The sequence below is a fragment of the Camelus ferus genome, chromosome 4 (genome assembly GCF_009834535.1).
Source record: "Camelus ferus isolate YT-003-E chromosome 4, BCGSAC_Cfer_1.0, whole genome shotgun sequence".
NCBI lineage: Eukaryota > Metazoa > Chordata > Mammalia > Artiodactyla > Camelidae > Camelus > Camelus ferus.
Window position 1 is genome coordinate 46,745,876 of NC_045699.1, and position 20,831 is coordinate 46,766,706.

Genomic DNA, 20,831 nt, shown 5'->3' on the forward strand with positions numbered 1-20,831 from the left:
TCAGAGCAAAACTATTTACCATACACACATCTGGCAAAGGACTCATATCCAGATTACATAGATAACTCTTAGAAATTATTAATCAAAGACGTGGGCAAAAGACTTGGACAGACACTTCACAAAAGATGATATGCAAATGGGTAACAAACGTAGATGCTCAAGATTTCTTCTGAGTTGAGGAGATATAGACCAGTGCTCAGGGAATCTGCAGCTGCTAGAATTTGCAAGGCAGAGTTCTGGAGAGAAAGGAGCTATGCAGAGTGTTTAGAAATCTGCATGGGGTCTGTTTGAGCCTTTGGTTGAATATTAATCTATGCACACGTGAAGGGAAACCCCACAAGCCTGGCAAGAACAACTTTGGAGGAAAGAAAAATTACTGAGAAGCTATGAAATAGACAATTCTCAGAGTTCAGACCAGGTCAGGAATCACTTGAGTTCTCTCCAGCCAGAATAAAGGCACCTTGTTGAATATATAGAGCATTTAAGAGAGACCCCAGAAAAGGCATACCTTACAAGTGAGGCAAAATTAGTGTTAGAATAATGACTACTTTGGACTTGGCATAAAGGAGTTTTAAAATAAGCCTCAAAAGAATCAAACTAATCTGCAAGTAACTTAACTCACTGTCAGAAAAAATTCAAGACTCTTTACAGGAATACAACAAAATCAAGCATTCTACACCTTAAAATTTACAATGTCTGGCATCCAATAAAAAATTGCTAGAAATAAGAAGCAGTAGGAAAATGTGAGCCCAAAATATCAGTAAACAGAAACAGACCCAGAAACGGCAGAGAAGATGAAATTACCTGACAAGTATGTATGATAAAACAGCTATTATCACTATTTACAATAGCCAAGACATGGAAACAACCTAAATGTCCATCAACAGATGATTGGATAAAAAAGTTGTGGTATATGCATACAATGGAATACTACTCAGCCATGAAAAAGAATGAACGAGGGGAGGGTATAGGTTAGGGATAGACTGTATGCTTAATGTGCACAAGGTTCTGGGTTCAATCCCCAGTACCTCCATTAAAATAAACAAACAAACAAACAAGCAAACAATCCTAATTAACCACCCCCCGAAAAGAATGAAATAATTGAATTTGTAGCAACATGGACAGACCGAGATATTATCATACTAAGTGAAGTAAGTCAGGCAGAGAAAGACAAGTGTCATATGATATCACAATGTAGAAACTAAAAAAAGGACACAAATGATCTCAAATGATCTTATTTATAAAATAGATTCACAGACATAGAAAATAAACTTATGATTACCAAAGGGGAAAGTGGGGGGAGGGACAAATTAGGAGTTTGGGATTTGCAGATACTAACTACTATATATAAAATAGATAAACAACAGAGTCCTAAAGTTTAACACAGGGAGCTATATTCAATATCTTGTAATAACCTATAATGATAAAGAATATGAAAAAGAATATATGTATAACTGAATCACTATGCGGTATACCAGAAACTAACACAACATTGTAAATCAACTATGTTTCAATTTAAGAAAATCTAAAAAAACCCGACTGTTATAACTATGCTTCATATGCTTAGGGATGTAAAAAAAAAAAAAAAAAAGTGGACACAATGAGAGGAGAAAGAAGATTTTTAAAAGAACCAAATGAAGCTTCTGGAGATGAAAAATTCAATAAAATAAGGCATCCAGATAAGGAGCAACAGGACTCTCCTTCATTGCTAGTGGATATGCAGAATGGTACAGCCATTTTAGATGATAGTTTGGCAATTGCTTACAAAATTAAACATACTTTTATCATATGCTCCAACAATCATGCTCCTTGGTACTTACTCAAATGAGTTGAAAACAAAAACCTGCACATGGATGTCAATAGCAGTTTTATCCATAATTGCCCAAACTTGGAAGTAACCAAGATGTCCTTCAACTGCTAAATGCATAAACTTTAATAAATCTATACAATGGAATATTATTCAGTGCTAAAAAGAAATGACCTATCAAGTGATGAAAAGGTACGGAGGAAACTTAAATGCATATTACTAAATGAAGGAAGCAGATCTTAAAAGACTACATACTGTATGATTCTGACTGTATGACATTCTGGAAAAGTCAAAACTATGGAGACAGTAAAAAATCGGTAGCTGCCAAGTGTTAGGGGGAGGGAAGGATGATTAAACTGAACACAGAGGATTTTTAGGTCAGTGAAATTACTCTGTATGATACTATAGTGGTGGATACATGCCATTATACATGTCAAAACCTATAGAATTTACAATACCAAGAGTGAATTCTAATGTAAACCATAGACTCTGGGTGATAGTGATGTGTCGATGTAGGTTCATCGATTGTAACAAATGTACCGCTCTGATGGGGGATATTGATAGTGGGGGGCGGGCTGTGCATGGAGAGGGCAGGGAATATATGGGATCCATGTAATTTCAGTTTAGCTGTGAATCTAAAAAGTAAGTATTCTTATTTATATTATTTATTTATTTATAAATTTTTTATTTATAAAATATAATATATTTTTAAAATCAGAGAGAAAATACAGATTACCTACAAAGGGGAAATCGACTAATATCTGATTTCATAAAAACAACAATGGAAGCCAGAGATGATATAATGATGCCTTCAATTGTTAAGACAAAATAATCAACACCCTAGAATTCTATGTCCAATGAAAACACTGTCCCAAAATAAGGATTAAATATAGACATTTCAGTCAAACAAAACTAAAATTGTTTGCCACTAGTTGACTCACTAAAGGGAATTCAGGCAGAAGTGATTTGAGATGGAAAGTCTAGAGGTAAAAAGAAACGAAGATCAGAAAAAGTAGTAAAGAGAGTTTTCAAAAATAAGCACATTTATTCTTCTCCTTGTCTCCATGCAAATTACAAAAATCCTTTGTAATTTGATTTTGTAGCTCCTTTTATTAGGAGTTGGAGTCTACTTCCCCACCCTTTGAATTTAGGTCCAGCCCAATTCATGCTCAAACCAATGGGGTGTGGCAGAAATTATGTTGTGCCAGTTGTAAACTTCTATTCATTATCTTAGACCCCTGAACTGTCATGTTAGCAAGTTCAGACTAGCCTGCTAGAGGATGAAAAACCACACAGAAGAGCTGATCTGGACCATTATAGACCTGTTCAGTATCTAGTTGACCTGCTACCTGACAGCAGATTCATTATGTGAGCTCAGCTGAAATCAGCTTAAATTGGCCTAGACCAGAAAAACTGCTTAGCCTATCCATAGTCTCATGAGAAATAATACACAGTTATTATTCTAAGCCACTAAGTTTTGAGGTGATTTGTTATTCAGTGAGGAGTACCAAGATTTAGCAATAGAAGCCATAATGATATAAATCAATAATATCTTTTGGGTTAAAAAATAAGATAGAAATATAATATATAGCAATAGATAGCATACTGCTAGAGTTGAAGTGTTTTAGGATTACAAAAATGATGTTTATTTTTCTCATAAAATAAGAACTATATGGGTAAGCATTTTTGAGCTAGTATAGTTGCTCAAGGAATTTATTAAGGACCCAGACTTTCTCCATTTTTCTATTATTTCTAGTTATCGCCATCATCCTTATAATCACAAGATGGCTGCTGCACCTCCAGGCATTGCAACTGTGTTCCAGACAGAAGGAGGGTGAGAATGTGATCAATCTGTCTCTTGTTTATGAAGAAAATAGTATCTTTCCCATAAGCTTTGACTGGTAGATTTCTGATTATGTTTGTTTGGCCAGAACACATGGCCATATCTAGGTGCCAGGAGCCTGGGAAGTTTTTAGCTAAGTGAATTCTTCTCCCAAAGGAAACGAGGAATCTGTTATAAAGTGAACAAAGGAATGGATATAGATTAGGCAACTAGCAGTCTCTGCTCTCTGTTTGAGAGAAAACTTCTCACTTTAATAATCCAAAATGGAAAGTAAACAATGTACTCTGCATAAAGATGGAGAGGTAGCGCTGTGCATGGGACAAGGCCCTGGAGTGAGGTTCTCCTAGTCTTGGCTCTGCCGCTGAACTTGCTGGGGGACTGGTCCTCAGTTTCTTTTCCTTTAAATCAAGATATTGGAGTGAACAACCTGTGTTCCTTGAGAGCCTACAGAGACTTTGAAGGGAATTAACATTTATAATAGATTATTCATGTGCAAGAGCTTATTTAGACCTTACAACAAATAAATGAGTCAGTGCCATTATCCCATTTTACACCGGGGGATGTGAAATCTCAGAGAGATAAGGGGTGTGCACAGTTTCCACATCTAGTGAATGGCAGAGCCAGGATTCCAACCAGGACCTGCAGGCCTCCAAAGCCAGAGGTTCCCTTCTATTGCCCACCCTTTCTCAAAAAGTGAAATAAGCACATGCATTTTTACTTACTGAATTTTAAGGTCACTCTTCCTAAAGCAAGTGTCTCTTTAAAGTGTGACCTGGTGACACCTGCAGCAGAATCCCCTAAGGGTGTTTATTACATATGCAGACTCCTGAACCGCCTTCAGATGAAGTGGAGCAGACTCTCTAGGACTGATACCAGGAAAATCTGCATTTTAAAAAGCTCCCCTGGTAATTTGGAGACATTTTAAAGTTTGAAAACCACAATTATAAATTTATAACTTACTGCTCCATTCTAATGTAGTTTATTTATGGATCTGTGGCTCATGGAAATTTCCGCCAAATATCAGGAAAATAAAAAAATTAAAAATAGTCTGTTTCTCCTTCCTGTTCCTCAGTTTTCCAATGAACACACTCAATTCCATGGAAAATGTGAAGGACACAGAAGTGTGTCATAGAAGATATCCTGACACTGATTGCCTGAGACTCAGTAAGGCAAAGGCACGGATAACCATGAATATGAATACTGATTAGAATCACAGAGAGCTGGAAGGGGATGGGGAAAGGAAGTGACATTACTAAATATTTATTATGTTCCAGACACCGTTCAGACACATTACATCATTTAAAGGACCCAAAACATGTGATTCAATCCCTTTTATTTACAAATGGGTAGGTGCTATTATATTTCTATTTTAGATTTGAAGAACCTAAAGATAAGAAAAGAACAGTCACTTGCCTGAGATGAATCATTCATTCATTCATGTATTCAGTCACACAGTAAGTATCTCTTGAGCTCTTAAGCAAGATATTGAGACTAGAGCAGCAGAAAGGCAATCTAGAGACCTCGGGTGTCTCCACTGAAGAAACTGGAACTGAGAAAGCGGACCGGCAGAAGCAGGCTGTCTGGGCTTGGCCTGCCTGCTGCAGGGAGCAAGAAGAAAGCTTCCTGCTGGTGGTCACAGGCAGCCACAGAGAGCAGGCTGTGACCTTGGTTTCAGCAGTAGCTGCATCCCTAGTGAGGTGGTTCAGTGTATGTACACCAGGCCCTTCCTTCCTTGCCCAGAGGAGAGGAGCAGGTGAGGGATCTGGAGAGAGGGCCTAGAAGTAGAATTTGAAAGGGAAAAAGGGAGCCCCCAAATCTTAACATATCCTCTCACTAACCTTGGTAGGTAGATGTTATTTCCATTTTATGGATGAAGAAATGAGGCTCAGTAAGGTTAACTGACTTGCTCAAGTTAAGTGTTCAAGCTGAAGGAAACAGTGCCCGTCTCAGATCTCAGCTCCAACACCCCCACCCTGTCCCTTTCTTTACTGCTCAGAAGGGAAGTCTTCTCAGGCTTGTAAAATGCTCACTGAGTAGCGCTGAAGTAATTTACAAATCGATACTAGAGGCTTGTTCTGATTCCTGCTACCAAGGTTTATTTAATTCCAAGTTCAAATCACACAGAAAATAAAATTTTCTCCTTAAAAGGTTCTTTGGAAAATGTTCTCTGTTCTATGTAACAGCCTCCTCGGCTGTGTTTGTGTCTGAGGAGAGGACTAGTCTGACAGGAAGAATTACAAATCTGGAGCTCATTTTGGCGTCCCAGAGGGAAGGTGGGTGGAGCGTCTCACAGTCAATTAGAAATTCAGAATGAAAACGTAGCCGAGTTTATTTGGGTTTCTAGTGACACCTCAGAATTATTGTGCAGGAGTGTCAGAAGCAGCTCAAAGTAATGACTGCTCCTCCTCTCTCCTGTGGGGTGCTGCCTGCTAAGAAGGGGAATCCCTCTTCTTTAGGGGTGGGGGTGGGGACCTTCCCTTTCCCACCTGGATCAGGAAGGGGTAAGAGGGAAGGAGTGTGGTTTGGAGTCCAGTCTGGGTCTGCTCTGAGTTCCGGAGAGGGGAAGGAGGTTATTCGGGGCTGTGTCTGAGCTCAGGATCTGAGGTCTGGGGCTGGGATCTGAGGCCAGAATTTGGAGACATTCTGGGCCTAGAATTTGAAAGGTAGTACCTAGGTTTGTGAGCGGACGCTGATAAACGGGAGGAAGCAGGAGACTGGAAGGCACTGAGGTAGGATCTTAGGGGGATGTTGAAAGCTGAGGCGTGGATCTGGGGAGGGGAAGTTGAAGCCTGCCTGACCATACAGAGGATCTGGGTGAATGTGCAGGGGATTGATGGTGCAGGGCTGTGAATGGAGGTCAGGCTCAGTACCAGATCTTAGGTTAGAAGAAAAAAAGCTAGAAGAAAAGAGCGTCGAGCAGCCACAGCCTTTTTCCTAAAGCGACTCACATGCAGACACACCCATCGTTCAGTCCTCGCCCCAGTAGCTGGTGGCTCGGCAGTGCCGAGGGTAGCTAGACCCCTGCCCCCACCCGGCCTCCTCCGAGCTCGGAGCGGCTCTGGCTAGGGCAGGGGTCTGGCTGCCCGGCCCCCGGGGAGTCTGGAGGCGTGGCCAGCGGCTGGGAGCTCGCGGCTCCGGATTGGCTGCCTAGAGGGCCCGTGGGCAGAGCTCCGGGCTGGGTCCCGCTCCGCAGCTCGCAGACGGCGGGGAGGCGGGGCCGGCGGGAGCCAGACAACCAATGGACGCACGGCCCCGGAGCAGTTACAAAGGGCCGGAGCGAGGCCGCCGCGGCGGCGGGGGAGGTGGGGCGAGGCAAAGCTTGCTGAGGCGAGACGGCGGCCGGGCCGGGCCGGGCCACAGGCGGTGGCGGCGGGACCATGGAGGCGGCGGCCGCTGCTCCACGTCCCAGGCTGCTCCTCCTCGTGCTGGCGGCGGCGACGACGCTGGTCCCGGAGACGACGGGTGAGTGTCGGCGCGGCAGGGCTGGCGGGCGGCTGCGGGGCGCGGGCCGGGCCCGGCCTCTGGCTCACTCCTTCTCTTTCTCAAACATGGCGCGGGGCCGGGGGCGCAGGTGGCGGCGCTCGGGCCGGGGCCGAGCTTTCCTGGCCCGGCCGCCGCCACGCGAGCCGCGGACGGGGGGCGGAGGCGGGGCGGGGGCGTGGGTCCGAGCGCGGGTGGACTTGTCCCGCAGTCCGCGGCCGCCGGCGCTTTAGGCTCCCCGGGGGAAGTGGTGTCGGGCGAAGCAGTCCGGGGTGGTGGGCTGCCCTCCGGGGAGCGTTTGGGCGCGGGCCGAGGGCCAGAGGGTGTGAGGCTGGCGGGATAGGCACAGCTGGGGCTACTCCCCGACCCTCGCGAGGCGCTGTGTGGCTTTGTCCTGGGCACCGCACCCCGAGCGCGTAGGCACTCCAGGGCGGGTTAGGGGTCGGAGAAGGCTTCCAGGGCGAGCTGTGAGCTCTGAGCCTCCAGGGCCTCCCCCAGCCTTGGGAGGGGGCGACGTGTGGTAGAGACCCTCGGGGTCAGCAGGGCCGCCCTGACCCTGCCGAGAGCGGCTGCTTCTTCAGCCAGGGGTGGCTTTGGAAAGGGAGCTGCTGCGAAGCTTTGTGTGAGGACAAGGAGGCATTAAGATGTTTCTTCTTTTCGTGCGTCTGGGGAAGTGTTGAAGTGAATCCACTAACCAGAAAGCTACAGATCTTTTTCATAGTAGAAACTTGAACGTTTGCTTGCTCTGCAGGGTTTGAATCGTTTGAATGGGAGTGACTGTGAATTGATCAAACGCTTTTATTTCTCCTCGAAGGAACATCACTAGAGTTGTTCCGTATCTTGAGTGACAGTAGTTTGAATCAGTCATCTGTATAGCTGGTTTTCAAGGGAGAATGTTTGCTACGTTTTCCAAAATACTAAATCAGGATGGTGTATGTGGTCAATTACTTACCCGGTGAAGGAGGAGTGAAAAACTTTGTTAACATTCAAATTATAATACTGGAAACTGAAAATATAGAGCCTTAGTATAAGCAGCTAAAATGAAGTGAAAGTACGTTTCAGTTTCTGTAATTGAACAAATGTTTTTAAAACAAAAAGCTCAAGATTTAGGGTGCTAACAGCTACTGTCTATTAAGAGCTTACATGATGTAGATGCAATACAATACACAATACAACCCTCACAACGAAACCCTTAGGGCTAGTGGTATTTGCCCCATTTTATAGATTAAAAAAATGAGGTGTGGAGAGGTTAATTTCTCAATTACTAGAGCTGGAGTTAGGATTTGCACTGAGGGTTCAGTGTATCCCAAACCTATACATCTTAATATATATTGACACCTATCTGCCTGGTAAAGCCCATTTTTCTTTTTTAGCCCTCTAATGAGTAACTGATCTTTATTATTCACTTTCAGATTTTGCCTTCACAATTAGAAAATCAGGTTGGCTTCTTTCTGACTTCTAGTACATTCTTGGAGTCCCTTCGCACTGGGCCTACATTGGAGGAAACAAACGAATTTTTGACATTGGCCTGAGAAGGGGGTTAAGATAAATGTGTGGACAGGTGGGAGAATCAGTATAGTTATGCACCAAGCATAAGTAATATTTCCACACTACTATTAGCTTGAATAATGTAGTTCACTCTATTCCACCGAGCTTAGCATACGAAGTGTTCCTTTAGTCAAGTAACAGTATTGGACTTAATTGATGTACAGAGCATTGCTTATTCCATGCCCTGGAGGAGTTTACAGACTACACTGGCATGCATACAATACAAAGCTGAGTCAGGTGCTGTTATCCTTAAGTCTGCCTCAACTGATCTGCCTGGTTCTGTTGACAGTTTCACTTCATCCTTTCATACATTCCGAAGAAGCTCAAATGCTTTTTAAAATTTATAGTTTGACTTCCTTTTTAAGAATTTGCATTTATTGTCCAGGTGTCAGTTTTTCTCTCCCCAGCTTCGGCCCTCTCCAACATAGATTTCTCTAGGGAAATTGGTTGCGTGTCCCTGGTACACAGTTTATTTAGTGCCACTGTGTCTACATACATATCTCATGTGAGAATGCTCTTTGCTTCTTTTCTGCCATTTTGTAGCTTTTTCTTGAAAGACATGCCTAAAACCCAACTCTTCTTTCCATTAATGCCCTTTGAATGTTTCTTCCTTTCTTTGTATGCAATCATCAGTTTAGTCTCCTGCCTGTTATCCCTCAAATCCATTTGCTTTCCAGTGCTTTCTCTCACCTAAGCTTTTCTCTAGGCTCCTGCCAAGCTAATCTTCCACAGCTGTCCGCACAAAGGGTTTACAGGATTCCTATTTGTATTCACCACTTAGAGTAGTCCCAGAGGATTGTGATTAGGGCCATCTCTGAGTAAGTATCCAACCAGGTATCTCACGTCCCAGTATTGCAAACCCTTGATTTTTCGGCCTTTACATTATATATTTAATTTTACCCCTTTTGGGAGTGTTAGGAGTGAAGTTCTCAGTCCTGACTTCTGTACTATTTTAGTTTGTGAACCTTTTATTTCCCTGAAATGGGTAGCACTTACTCTTTGTGTTTTTTTCTACTGTCTTGCACTGTTATTTAAATATACTCTTGAACATGTTTTAAGTACCCAAAGGTCAAAGGTCATGCCTTTTATTTCCTTTATGCTTTTAGAACTAGCACTGTGTTTTATATTCTGTTCCACTTAAATGCTTGTTGATTAAATGAATTCCATGTGACTTGAATATTCCTTTAGTATTTACACTTTTATATGTAAGAACAGTTTATACAGTATTAATTGAGAATTCTGTATATAATCAGAAAAAGTCATGTGATATAGTGAAAGAAGCAATTGGTTGTTAGATTTGGTTATTAGTCCCAGCTTGACTTCTGGTTATGCAGAAAGCAGGGATGATAGTTAGCCTAATTCATGATATTGTGAACATCAAATGAGAAAGTTGTATTGGAGTTTGATTTTGCTGTTTTGTATTGTTATTAATAGGAGGGCTGCTCTTCAGTCAGCAATTTCCCCTGGGCCACATGTGTTTCAATTGGTCAGACAGCCTTTCTGATTGGTTGGTACTGTTGTGGTGCCAGTTGTTAAGACTTTTAATATCACTCCTGCAGAGAAGCATCAGTGTTCAAAGAGGGAAGTGAGGAGGTCTAGGCTGAAGTGACTAGGGGAGGCTTCCTGGACACTGTAACTTAAACTGATTTTGAAGGATGGCTAGAATTCAGAAGGGCAGAGAGGGGGATTAGATGAGTGTTAAACTCTCTTTGTAAGCTGTGACCCCCAACTCCTCCAGGGCTGGAAGCAAAAACTTATATTGTTTAGCTGGCAAGTTACTCTTTATAGAGTTAATTTCCTTATTCTGAAATGTGGGGTTTGGATGTATCAACCACTATTATTTTTTCCTCAGTTCTAAAAAATGTCTAATATGTGACTGGAAACAGAAAGGTAATCTAAGTGGTATGAATAAGGGGGAATAATATTATGGGATGCTCACCAGGGCTAGGCATTCTGATGGTGAAGTCATAAACCACTTAGTTTAAGATGGAAAAACATGCTCAGCAAGATTAGGTGAATTTCTCAGGGTTGGGCTGAACTGAGGCAGGAACTTTGATTTGTCTGATTCCAGATTTTGTGTCCTATATGACACTTTAAATGTGAAGGACTTGGAGAGGGGAGGAACTGGGTTATGGCGTGTCTTACCTAAGTGAAGTTACCTTGAATTTCACAGAGCTTACGAAAAGTGAGTTCTGAAAGTGGGAGGGAGGGGGAATAATTTTAGGTTATAAAGTCCTCAAGAGAAGGTCAGTATCTTTTTTATATTGCTGGATAAAGGACCTGGTATAATGCTTATTGATTGAGAGAAGTAGGCTTATAGTAGTTTGGAAGGTGGTGATACAGTTTTGGGTTTAATTGAAATTGGGTGTAACTGAGAGGCCTTGTTTACAATTAGGTTATGTTTACAATTTTAGATGATTTATTTTGTTGTTGAAATTAAATGGGGAACTGACATGGTCAGAATAATCAAGAGGGAGCTAAATCTTGTTCCTGTGGGGAAGTCTGCTCCTGTGCAGAAGACCTTTGTTGAAAGCTTCTCCTAGGCTTGGCTGAAATAGTTATCTGAACTTAGTACCATTCTTATAGTACCGTTGTATTGCATCAGGTATGTTCATGTCTAGTGAAGTGGGTTTTGAAAATGCCAGTGTCCTATGGATGGCCCCTTTGATGTGAGAACATGTCTTTAAATCACAGAACCTGCTGCTCATGTCAAGAAACGTCATGCCTTTTGCTTTTCTTTCTTGATAATGGCTTACATAATGCAACTTTCTCTGAACAGTTGGACTGTGGTTTGATACCAGATGATTGGGTCACATCTTTGTTCCCAGGTTCTAGAACTGAGGGCAGTTGCTGGCGTGTTTCTCAGAGATTTTAATGCCTTGTCCCTTAGAACTGGCTCAAGAAAACTTTTGGAATCTTCTGCAGATTTACAGTCTGTCTTGACCCATTCTAACTCCAGTACTTAGGATAGTATTTAATGCCTTTTTTAACATAATTTTCTCAATATCAAATCCAAGCAATCTCCATAAACATTAAGAGTCACTGCTACTTTGATTAGATGCAGGTTTAGCTGTAAAGTTTTGGCCCAAATGCTACAGGTAGGTTTCTTATGGATATCCTTTTTTGATATCCATAAGATTATGATTATGATTGATTGACTTGTAGGCTTTTTGCTGTAGATAAACACTTTCTCAAATACTAGTGGAGTAAGTCTGATTGACTTTATGGGTTCAATTTTATAGATCAGATCTGGCCTTTTGTAAAGCTGCTCCCTCATTTTGGTAATCTGAGAGCAATCCACATTATAAAGAATGATTTATAACTTAAAAAAAATTATGACTTGCAGGATATATACACAGGTTGCTCTGACATTTCTTGAAGGTTCAGTGGTCCTTGCACCATTTTATCAGTGTGAATGGAATATATTATAAGAATGTGCCAGGCATTCTGCCTGCCTTGTCTCACTTAATTCTTATAACCTACTTTGGATTATAGTTGTGTAATAGTACAAAAGCTTCCTACTTATGTACCAGTTAATTTCCAAAAGACTTCTATTTAAGTCCATTTGTTCCCTGGTTCAGGTGACAAGTGTGCTCAGGAGATGACTGTAGATTTTGATGACATTTGTTCTCACTCAGGATTCTTTTCAGCTCTCTTAGATATTATCCAGAGATGTTACTATTTTGTCATTCATCTTTTAATCATAAGTACACTTGTAAAAGGAGGACACTGCTTCAGAAAGAACAGATATAGACTGACAGTAGTCCAACCACTGAGACTCAAATGATTGTGTGTTACCATTAACACCATCTGCCTTTATAGGCAGAATTATCAGGATTCTTTGAACTTAGTTTGTATCTATGAAAGTTTTTAAATAGAAGAGCTTCTGTGTTTCCATTTTTCAGACCAGGAAACTGAGGTCATGATGTTAATGAATGTTGGGCCTGTTGTATTTGAGCATTTCAGACTGTGTACTCTTTCCTGTACACCATGCTGCTTTTATACACAGTAAATATTTTGTTATGGTCATTTCATCAGAAAGGTTTTCTCTTTCTTACTATCTCTCTTTCTCTGCCATGAGAATTTGCTTCAGCTTGTTTTTATTATAATTTGCCTCTCTGCAACTGCAAGTTACTCAGATGCTTGCAGTCTTTCTTTGACATATTTTTAGGTAATTTGCATCTCTCCAGTGAGTCTTATGATAGTTGATCACTCACTGTTTGTGTTGATTTATATATATATGTGTTCATAGCAAACTCTTTGCTTCTCAAAATAACATAAACACAGACCTGAAAATTTGAATCAGAGAAAAGAAAAAAGTTATCACTTCATCATTAACATTTTGGCTTAGGGGGAGGGTATAGCTCAGTGGTAGAGTGTGTGCCTAACATGCACCAGATCCTGGGTTCAATCCCCAGCACTACCATTAAAAATAAATAAACAAACAAATAAACCTATCTACCCCCCAGTACCCCCCCCCACAAAAAAACATTTTGGCTTATTCTACCCCTATGCATTTTTTTTTGTATAATCTAACCATTCTGTAATCATTCTCTTTCAGTAGCTTATCAAAGCTAATAAATATCTTTTTAAGATGGCAGAGCTTTGGCTTGTAGAAGAAATATCTCATTTACTCTTAGCAAATATTTAGTAATGGTCAACACAATGGGAAGTATAGAAAAAGAGACATTTGTTTACCAGGAAGATGATGCTGGGGAAATAAGATGAATACAGATTCAATAATAGCAACCACAGGGACCACTTTATAGAGGCGGTAGGAATTGATCTCATGCCTTGTAGGATATGGTATAGAGAGGATGAGGGGCAGAGGGAAAGCACTCCTAGGCAGGGGACACTGATGTGTGTGAAGAGAGAACATGCTAAATTTCAAGAATTTTAAGGGGAGAGATGGAAATTCATGATATAAAGGGTGGGCTCAGAGAATTATGAGCCTTGAAAATCAGGTGGATGATTTTAATATGGAAAAAGAATGTCTAACTGCACCACAAAAGAAATGGAGCAGAGTGACTACCTAGGAGATTTTGGAGTTGTATGATGGCTGTGGGAATGGAGTGGAAGAGTGGCTCTGTGACATTTCATACAAAGACATGGGAGGAGCTGGTAGGAGGGCCTTTGCACGGCTGTTCCCATGCCAGTGGGCTCTTTCCCCACATATCTGCATGGCTTCTTCCCTCACTACTTCTGTGTCTTTGCTCACCTCACTTGTTCTGTGTCTTTGCTCACATATCCCCTTTTTCTCAAAGAGGCTTACCCTCAACACCCTTTTTGTAATTGCCATTGTCTTACTCTACTTTTTCTTTGTTGTAACACTACTTTCTGAAATACTGTGTTTACTTGCTATATTTACTTACTATGTTTATTGTCTCCTTCTAACTACTAGGATATAAACTTCATGAAAGTGGATATCTTTGTTTTGCTTATCAGTATATCTCAAGTGCAAAGAAAGTACCTGGTGCATCATAGTCACTCAGTAAATATTTGTTGAATGGCAGCAGCTCTTCGCTGTAAAAAGGAAGAGTACAAGTAAGAAGGACTCCATGAAATAAAAAAAGAGTGACCAGGGTTTTTACAAACCCAGATAGTGCCTTTAACTAGTAAGGAATTTGGTGAAAGAAAGGCTGAGGGGAATTGAATTTTGGTTTGAGCATGTTGAGTTTGAAGTGAAGGTAGGTTAGCCAAGTGAAATTGTTCAGTAGATAGCAGTGATATAAGGCTAGAACATAATTGGAAATGGGAGAAGACCTTAGGCAAGAAATGATTATCAGCATTCGCCTTCCATCTCATTATCTTTCTTTTGGATTCTGGTGTCTCCAGAAGTGGAGTATTTATTTTAACTCTAAATTCCTAGCTTAGATCTGGAGCCTTGCTCAGTTCACTGTTACAGTCTTCCCTCCTGGGTTGGGTTTTGTTTCCCTCCACACCCCTCAGCCTCCACAAAGCCAAAGAAATATGTATTAAGACTTTTTGTGATCTTCCACTTCTGCTGAAATGAGCCTTCAGGCTGTGCTGCTTTCTCTGCAGTAATATGATTGATTTCTTGGGAATCTTCTCTGGTTCCGGGCTAAGGTGAAGGAGAGGAAGTTTCTTGTTTGGGGCCTGCATTTACTCCACTGGCTTCAGATCAAGGTTGTGATGTTATAGGTGTCACCTTTGTTGTCTCCTGGAGCTCCCTGACGACAGTCTTGTTAAATGCTTTTCATGCTACTGTTTTCCCTCATGAAGCAAACACTAGTGCAGTCGTACATATCTCTAGACTGTATTTTTCTCTTTGGATTGATCTAACGTGTTTGTTTCCTTTCCTTTATTGAAGGTGTTTAAGTCATGTGACTTGCTTGCCAGAAATATAATAAAATCTTTATGGTAGTAGGTATAAGAGCCCTGACGTATTTGTCTGGAATTAAATTTTAATCAGTATATCTCTCTGGGACTCACTTTTCAAAGGAGGATAACACCTAACTTAAATGATGATTGTGAAGGTAATATGTGGTAGTGTTTATAGAGTACCTAGCATATAGCCTGATACTGGTAAACATTCAGTAAGTGGAATTATATGTTTAGGTAAGTGAAGGGGTCTTTTGAAAGAGGAAATACATGTCTACGTAATGAAGAACTATGATTAGTTGGTAGACTGAAAGGCCAGTTTCACACAATATAAGGAAGGATTTTATCGATGGGAGCTGTCACAAAGTGGAACATTATAAGGTACTATGTTCCCTGTCATTGGAAATATTCAGGCAGAGGTGAAGGTAGAGATAATCTCCTGTGTGAGAAGCCGTAGAAGAAATTTCTTGCATTACATAAGAGGATGGCATTGATTATTTCCAAGCTCTGTTTTCTCCTCCAGAATTCTGTACTCACAGGTATAGTTCAGGCTTGTTTGCTCCTGTTTTTAGCCAGCATACAGACTCTCAACTTCCCTAGTAGTAATGGCTTCAAGATGATCACTGTTTTGTAACTATATTATTGTATGGAAAAAATTTATTCAGTGATTGGTTTTACTCTGGCCATTTTTCAGAAAAGAATTTAGGAAGTTTGAAATGAAAACATGCAGTAAGACCAAAACTAATGATCAGAAAGATAAGAACCAATATAGGGGGAAAGAAAGAGAACAATCAGCCATAACTTAGCTGAGGGAAGCTTCAGTAGTTGAGCACAGTAATTAGCACTGAGTTTTCTAGCAGTAAGGGAGCCTGAGAGTTTGTAAAGATCTCATTGCCTGTCACCGAGATCACATGAGGAAGCTGCCACCTTACCCAATGAAATGGAACCCCAAACACGAAGACTGCAATACAGGGAGAATCTCCAAGTGGTAAGAGTTCCTGGACCTGGCAGCCCAGGTTCTTGTTCTCAGCCTTCCTCTTTAACATAGTTTTAGGATTCAATTTAGTACTGCTGCTACTGTTTTCCTTCTCTTATTCTAATGACACACTAGTCTTACCCTAAGGCCAATGGAACAGCTCATGTAAGGCTGGAATGTTTAAATCAAGCTTTTCTGAAAGCTAGAGGATAATGAATATAAAGCAACATGAAACTATTCATCCTGGTTTACAAAGACATTGTCTTCAGGTCCTTATCTTTTGGCCTGTCTCCTTTTGGCAGACAGAGTCTGAGTACTGCGACCAAAGTGAACAGAGCCAGGTCCAAGATAGCAAGGTCCAGAGAGTGTCTTTGCTTGGGTTTCCTGTTTGAAAAGCTGCCTCCTTTCTGGGTGATGGATGTTGGGAATGATGACTTCCTTTAGGAGAGACCGCACTTAGCCAGAGAGCATGGCCCTATATATGTTGGTTGCATAGTAACCCCAGTATTCATAAACCTACATATATTACCATTACTATAAAGAACATTCTTTGGTTGCAGACATGCTGATTTCACTAGGGGAAACAAATTTCTCCCTGCTCTGGAGCAGAATCTGTTATAGAAGTCTTTGTGTAAGGGGCATTGGGAAAAAAAGTAAGAATTTGGGTTTATCACTCTCCTTGACTTGAGTGGATTCACTTTCTTGGCTTATTCTGCAGTTGCTGGGTTACTTCAGGCCTGTTCCAGTGTTTCCTTGTTCCAACCAACAGGGCTGAACCTCCTTATTTTTGTTCACTTGCTTCAGGATGACCATTCCATTCCAGATTTCCTAGGTGTGAACCTAACCGATTACATAATAGTGTATATTTATAGTTCTAGGACACCTTGTGCAGGCATCCTGTTACATTTCTACAATATAAGATCTTTAAATATGTATGGAAATACAAATAGCTCCCATGGAAAAAAGCAAAAACAGACGGCTTTTTTTTTTTTAACTAGAAATGAGGACTAATATACATATTTTGGAGCACTGAGCATGGAGGAGATAGTTAAACCTGAAAAGGAACATAGAGATAAAAGCAGTGACAGTGGCTTTTCATTTATACGAGCACAAACACACTATATGTATGGGGCTTTTTTTTTCCTTTTTGCTTAATGTATTCATTCCCAAACCAAACCATAATGTGCTCTAATTGAGTCTCTTTGTTTAGCACATGGCTGTTGTTTTGAGTACTTTCTCCAATTGAAAAACTGACATTTTAATTTTGTTATTCAGTGTACAACAGATTTAAATAAAAACACCCAGATTGTGTATTGTAGATTTCCTTCAACAATAATTATATGTAATTATTTTACCAAAATAAACAAGTTAAAGTAGTTTTAGCTATTTTATCTCATTTCACATTTGAAGAGAAATTACAGACCATAGGCTAGAGTTTGCTCATGTTTCTCAGTGAGGAAAGGCAATTTCTTATTGCTAGTTCCAGCTAGTTCCACCAAAGCAGTGTACCATACGAGCGCTGAGAACGTAGAGAGGAAGCACAAATTGAAAGAAGTCAGGGTGGCCTAGTGCTGCTAAAAACAGGTGACAGTGTTCATGATGGGGTGTCTCAGAAATTTTAGGGAACCTGTGAAGGTTAAATGAGCTTGCTCTCGTAAAACTTGTAGCATACTTCCTGGCACATAGAAAACATGAAGTAAATGATAGTTATTAAGAAAATTGTTTTTCATAGAATCGTAAGTTTTTAGACTAGAAAGAACCATGAGACCATGATTATTATTTTGTCTTTATTTAATAGATGAGGAAACTGGAGCTCAGATGTTCATGGTATTTCAGGATAATCAGGATAATTTCAGGAAAATAATTCAGCTAATGACTGAACAGGAATTCGACTTCCTCCTCACTTACAACTTCATTTAGCATCCCTTTTCTGACTTGGGCCTCCATTAGGGAGAATGATTTTTTTTTTTAATCGCCTAATTTATGGAAGATCTCTTTAAATACTATTGAATCAGACTTAACAGATATGTGGATAGAGGGATAAATAATGATAATGTAGGAAAATAGCAGTTATGGAATTTAGGTAGTGGTGTATAGGTGTTCACATTTCTATCACTTTTTCTGAATGTTTGAAAATATTCATAATGTTAGAGGGGGGAACTGAAAAAAACAATAGTATCTCCTTACCCCAGGTAGGTTTCTATTACTGATTTCTCTAAACACAGACAAACCAGCAGTACTTGCTACAGCCAAAGGAAATAAAACAACCAGGGGGGTTCAGAGCCCTCCAGGGTGCATATTCTAGGCCCTTTCCTTGACATTCTCCAGGGCTTGAGAATCACGTCTGTCTCAACATTTTTTGTCCTTTTCTTTCTCTTCTCTATTTAAGAAAAAAAAAATTATAGGTGATAGTTGTGCATTGTAGATTTGAAATTCCCTACTTACCAGCAAACAAGCCAATTAACACAGCACCGTAGATCACTTTCCTGTGAAAACTTTTTTCTTTCTTTGTTGTTTTGCTTTCTCCCCTCCCATGGTAAATTGTACCTTTATTCTCTTCCTTCTTATTTTTAATACATTTATAATCGTAAGTCTTTCTGCTCTCATATAGCCTTTCTCCCCAAGATCACAATTGCTTCTTACACTTTATCCTAAAAAAGAGGGGGTGTACATAAATATTCTTTTAGCTGGGGCCTTTCCACCTCTTCTCTTATATCACTTAAGTTTTGTCAGATCCAGCTACTCCTGCTTTATGATGGGAGAAGGGGAGGGAAAGGGTTTCAATAAATTGGATTTTAGGAGTCAGGCAGGAATCTTAGGGGATATTCTTCAAGGATCAACAGATTCAGAATTAGCTGTGCATTGCAAACAGATGGTGTGCCCCAAGGAAATAGCTGCTCTAAGCAATTGGATGCTTGCATCTAATTTAGCTTAGAGATACTGGACTGGGAGGAAAGTCTCAGAACCATCCTAAACTATAGTTCGGGCCTAGTAATTATTGACTTACATGTAGAGATTATAATCCTGTGCCATCATATACCTGTACTGCATAATTCTGCACAGCATAATTCTTTGTGTAACTTCTAGTCTCTGAAGGATAAGTGACATTAGGCCCTGGCAGACTCTTTTCTTTTCATAACCAACCCCCTACTAGAGGCCTTCTTCAGTTACCAAAATGCTACCAGCAATTTGAAATCTGTATTCCTAATGCTAACTCTTGGGATGTCTCGATTTGGAGGTCTGAAAACTTTATTAGGCTTTACAGTGTATTCTCAAGCTCCAGTTTTAATATATACATAGTTTAGTCTTAGAAGGGTTAATGTTCCTCTGAAAGGAGTTTGGACAGCACTAGCTACCTGCACCCTCATGCCCCAAGTGAGGGTATGGATTCAAAAGTTTGAAGTGCTATAACAATATAAATAAATTATAGAAAATTATAAAAGCCTCTCTATTTTGGCTGGGCTTTTCTGTCCTTGCCTGGTTTAGTTCAGCTATGTTTCTTTAGGAGACTGCAACTAGAATTGAACTGCTTTCTTTGACATTTTGTTGACAAGGAAGATGAACAATTCAGACTAGGGAAGGCAGGAAAGTTAAAGCTTATGTAACTATATGTGTGGTTCACGAAGTCTCAGATTTCTAACGGTACCTGTCATCCCTCTTTTTGCTAAATTCTGTGACTTTTTTCCTTTGTTTCACAAACAGATGGAAATTACATAAAGCTAGATACCAAGAGACTCAAGAGTAGAAAATGTGATTATTTCTGTGGAGCAGGAAATAGGAAGGGTTGAGTGTTGTTGTTCCTTTTTTTTTTTTTTTTTTGGTTAACAGTCTTGTAGAACTATTTGACACCTTAAACTGTACAGACACAACTTTGATCAAAATAAAATCTAAGTTAAAAAATTAATGGTAAATATATGGCAGTTGTAAGTCCATGAATATTTAGTAAATATGAAGAGTTGACTTCCCCTGTTGAAAAGACAGGTTCTTAGATTGGATTAATACAAACACAGAGGCCTGCAAATATAGTAGTATTTTTCAACAGATGCTTAAGATGACATCAAAAGGTTGAAATAGTGGAATAGAAAAAGGCAAATCAGACAAAAACAGAAAAGTAGACATGGTAAGATTAATACATGGCAAAATAAAATTCAAGTTACAAAAGCATTAAAGGGAAGAAAGAGGTGTATTTTATTTTTTATAAGAGATATCTCTCAAGACATGTCATGAATCTTTATGCAACTAATAAAATGATAGTGTCAAAATACATAAAGCTAGGACTGTTAAAAATAGGAGACATTGATCAATTCACTGTAGATTAAGAAAGCAGTATCTGAATAACAGTAATAAATAATGTATTCCAATTTTGTAATCATGAATAATATTCTTTAAAATAATTCTCTAGTTTTTCAGGAAGTTGATGATATGGAAGCCTACAAAGAAAATTCAAATTAGACATTAACAGTAACCAAAAAAGAAAAAAAAAAGCCAAAATGTAAGATTATTCTTTTAAATAATCCAGGGTTAAAGAAGAAATTACAATTGTAAGTTACAAACCATTTAGAAATGAACTAGAGCTGTACATATCAAACCTAGTGGGAACTTTGCTAAAGCAGTACCCAAAGGAAAATTTGAATGGAATAAGATTGAAAGTCAAGCTGAAGAAAGAACAACTAGTAAGTACCAAGGAAATAAGGATTTAGGAAAAAAATTAAGGAAAATAGATTTGATCCATAAAACCCCCAACTGGTTCTTTGTGTGTGTTTTTTTAAAATTGAAGTATAGTTGGTTTACAATGTGGTGTTAATTTCTGGTGTACAGTATAGTGATTCAGTTAT

At 39.9% G+C, this 20,831-nt stretch overlaps 1 protein-coding gene across 2 annotated transcripts in view; it reads left to right on the plus strand.

Annotated features, from left to right (window-relative positions):
* Positions 1-6,920: 6,920 nt before the first annotated feature.
* The window catches only part of TGFBR1 (transforming growth factor beta receptor 1), a 52,779-nt gene continuing 38,868 nt past the window's right edge, over positions 6,921-20,831 (plus strand). Inside the window, exon 1 of one of the 2 annotated variants that reach the window (XM_032478067.1) lies at positions 6,921-7,112. In XM_032478067.1, the coding sequence (XP_032333958.1) occupies positions 7,028-7,112 (85 nt within the window). In that variant the 5' untranslated portion in view covers positions 6,921-7,027. The remainder of the gene's footprint in view (positions 7,113-20,831) is intronic. The other variant, XM_032478068.1, reaches the window with a different exon arrangement.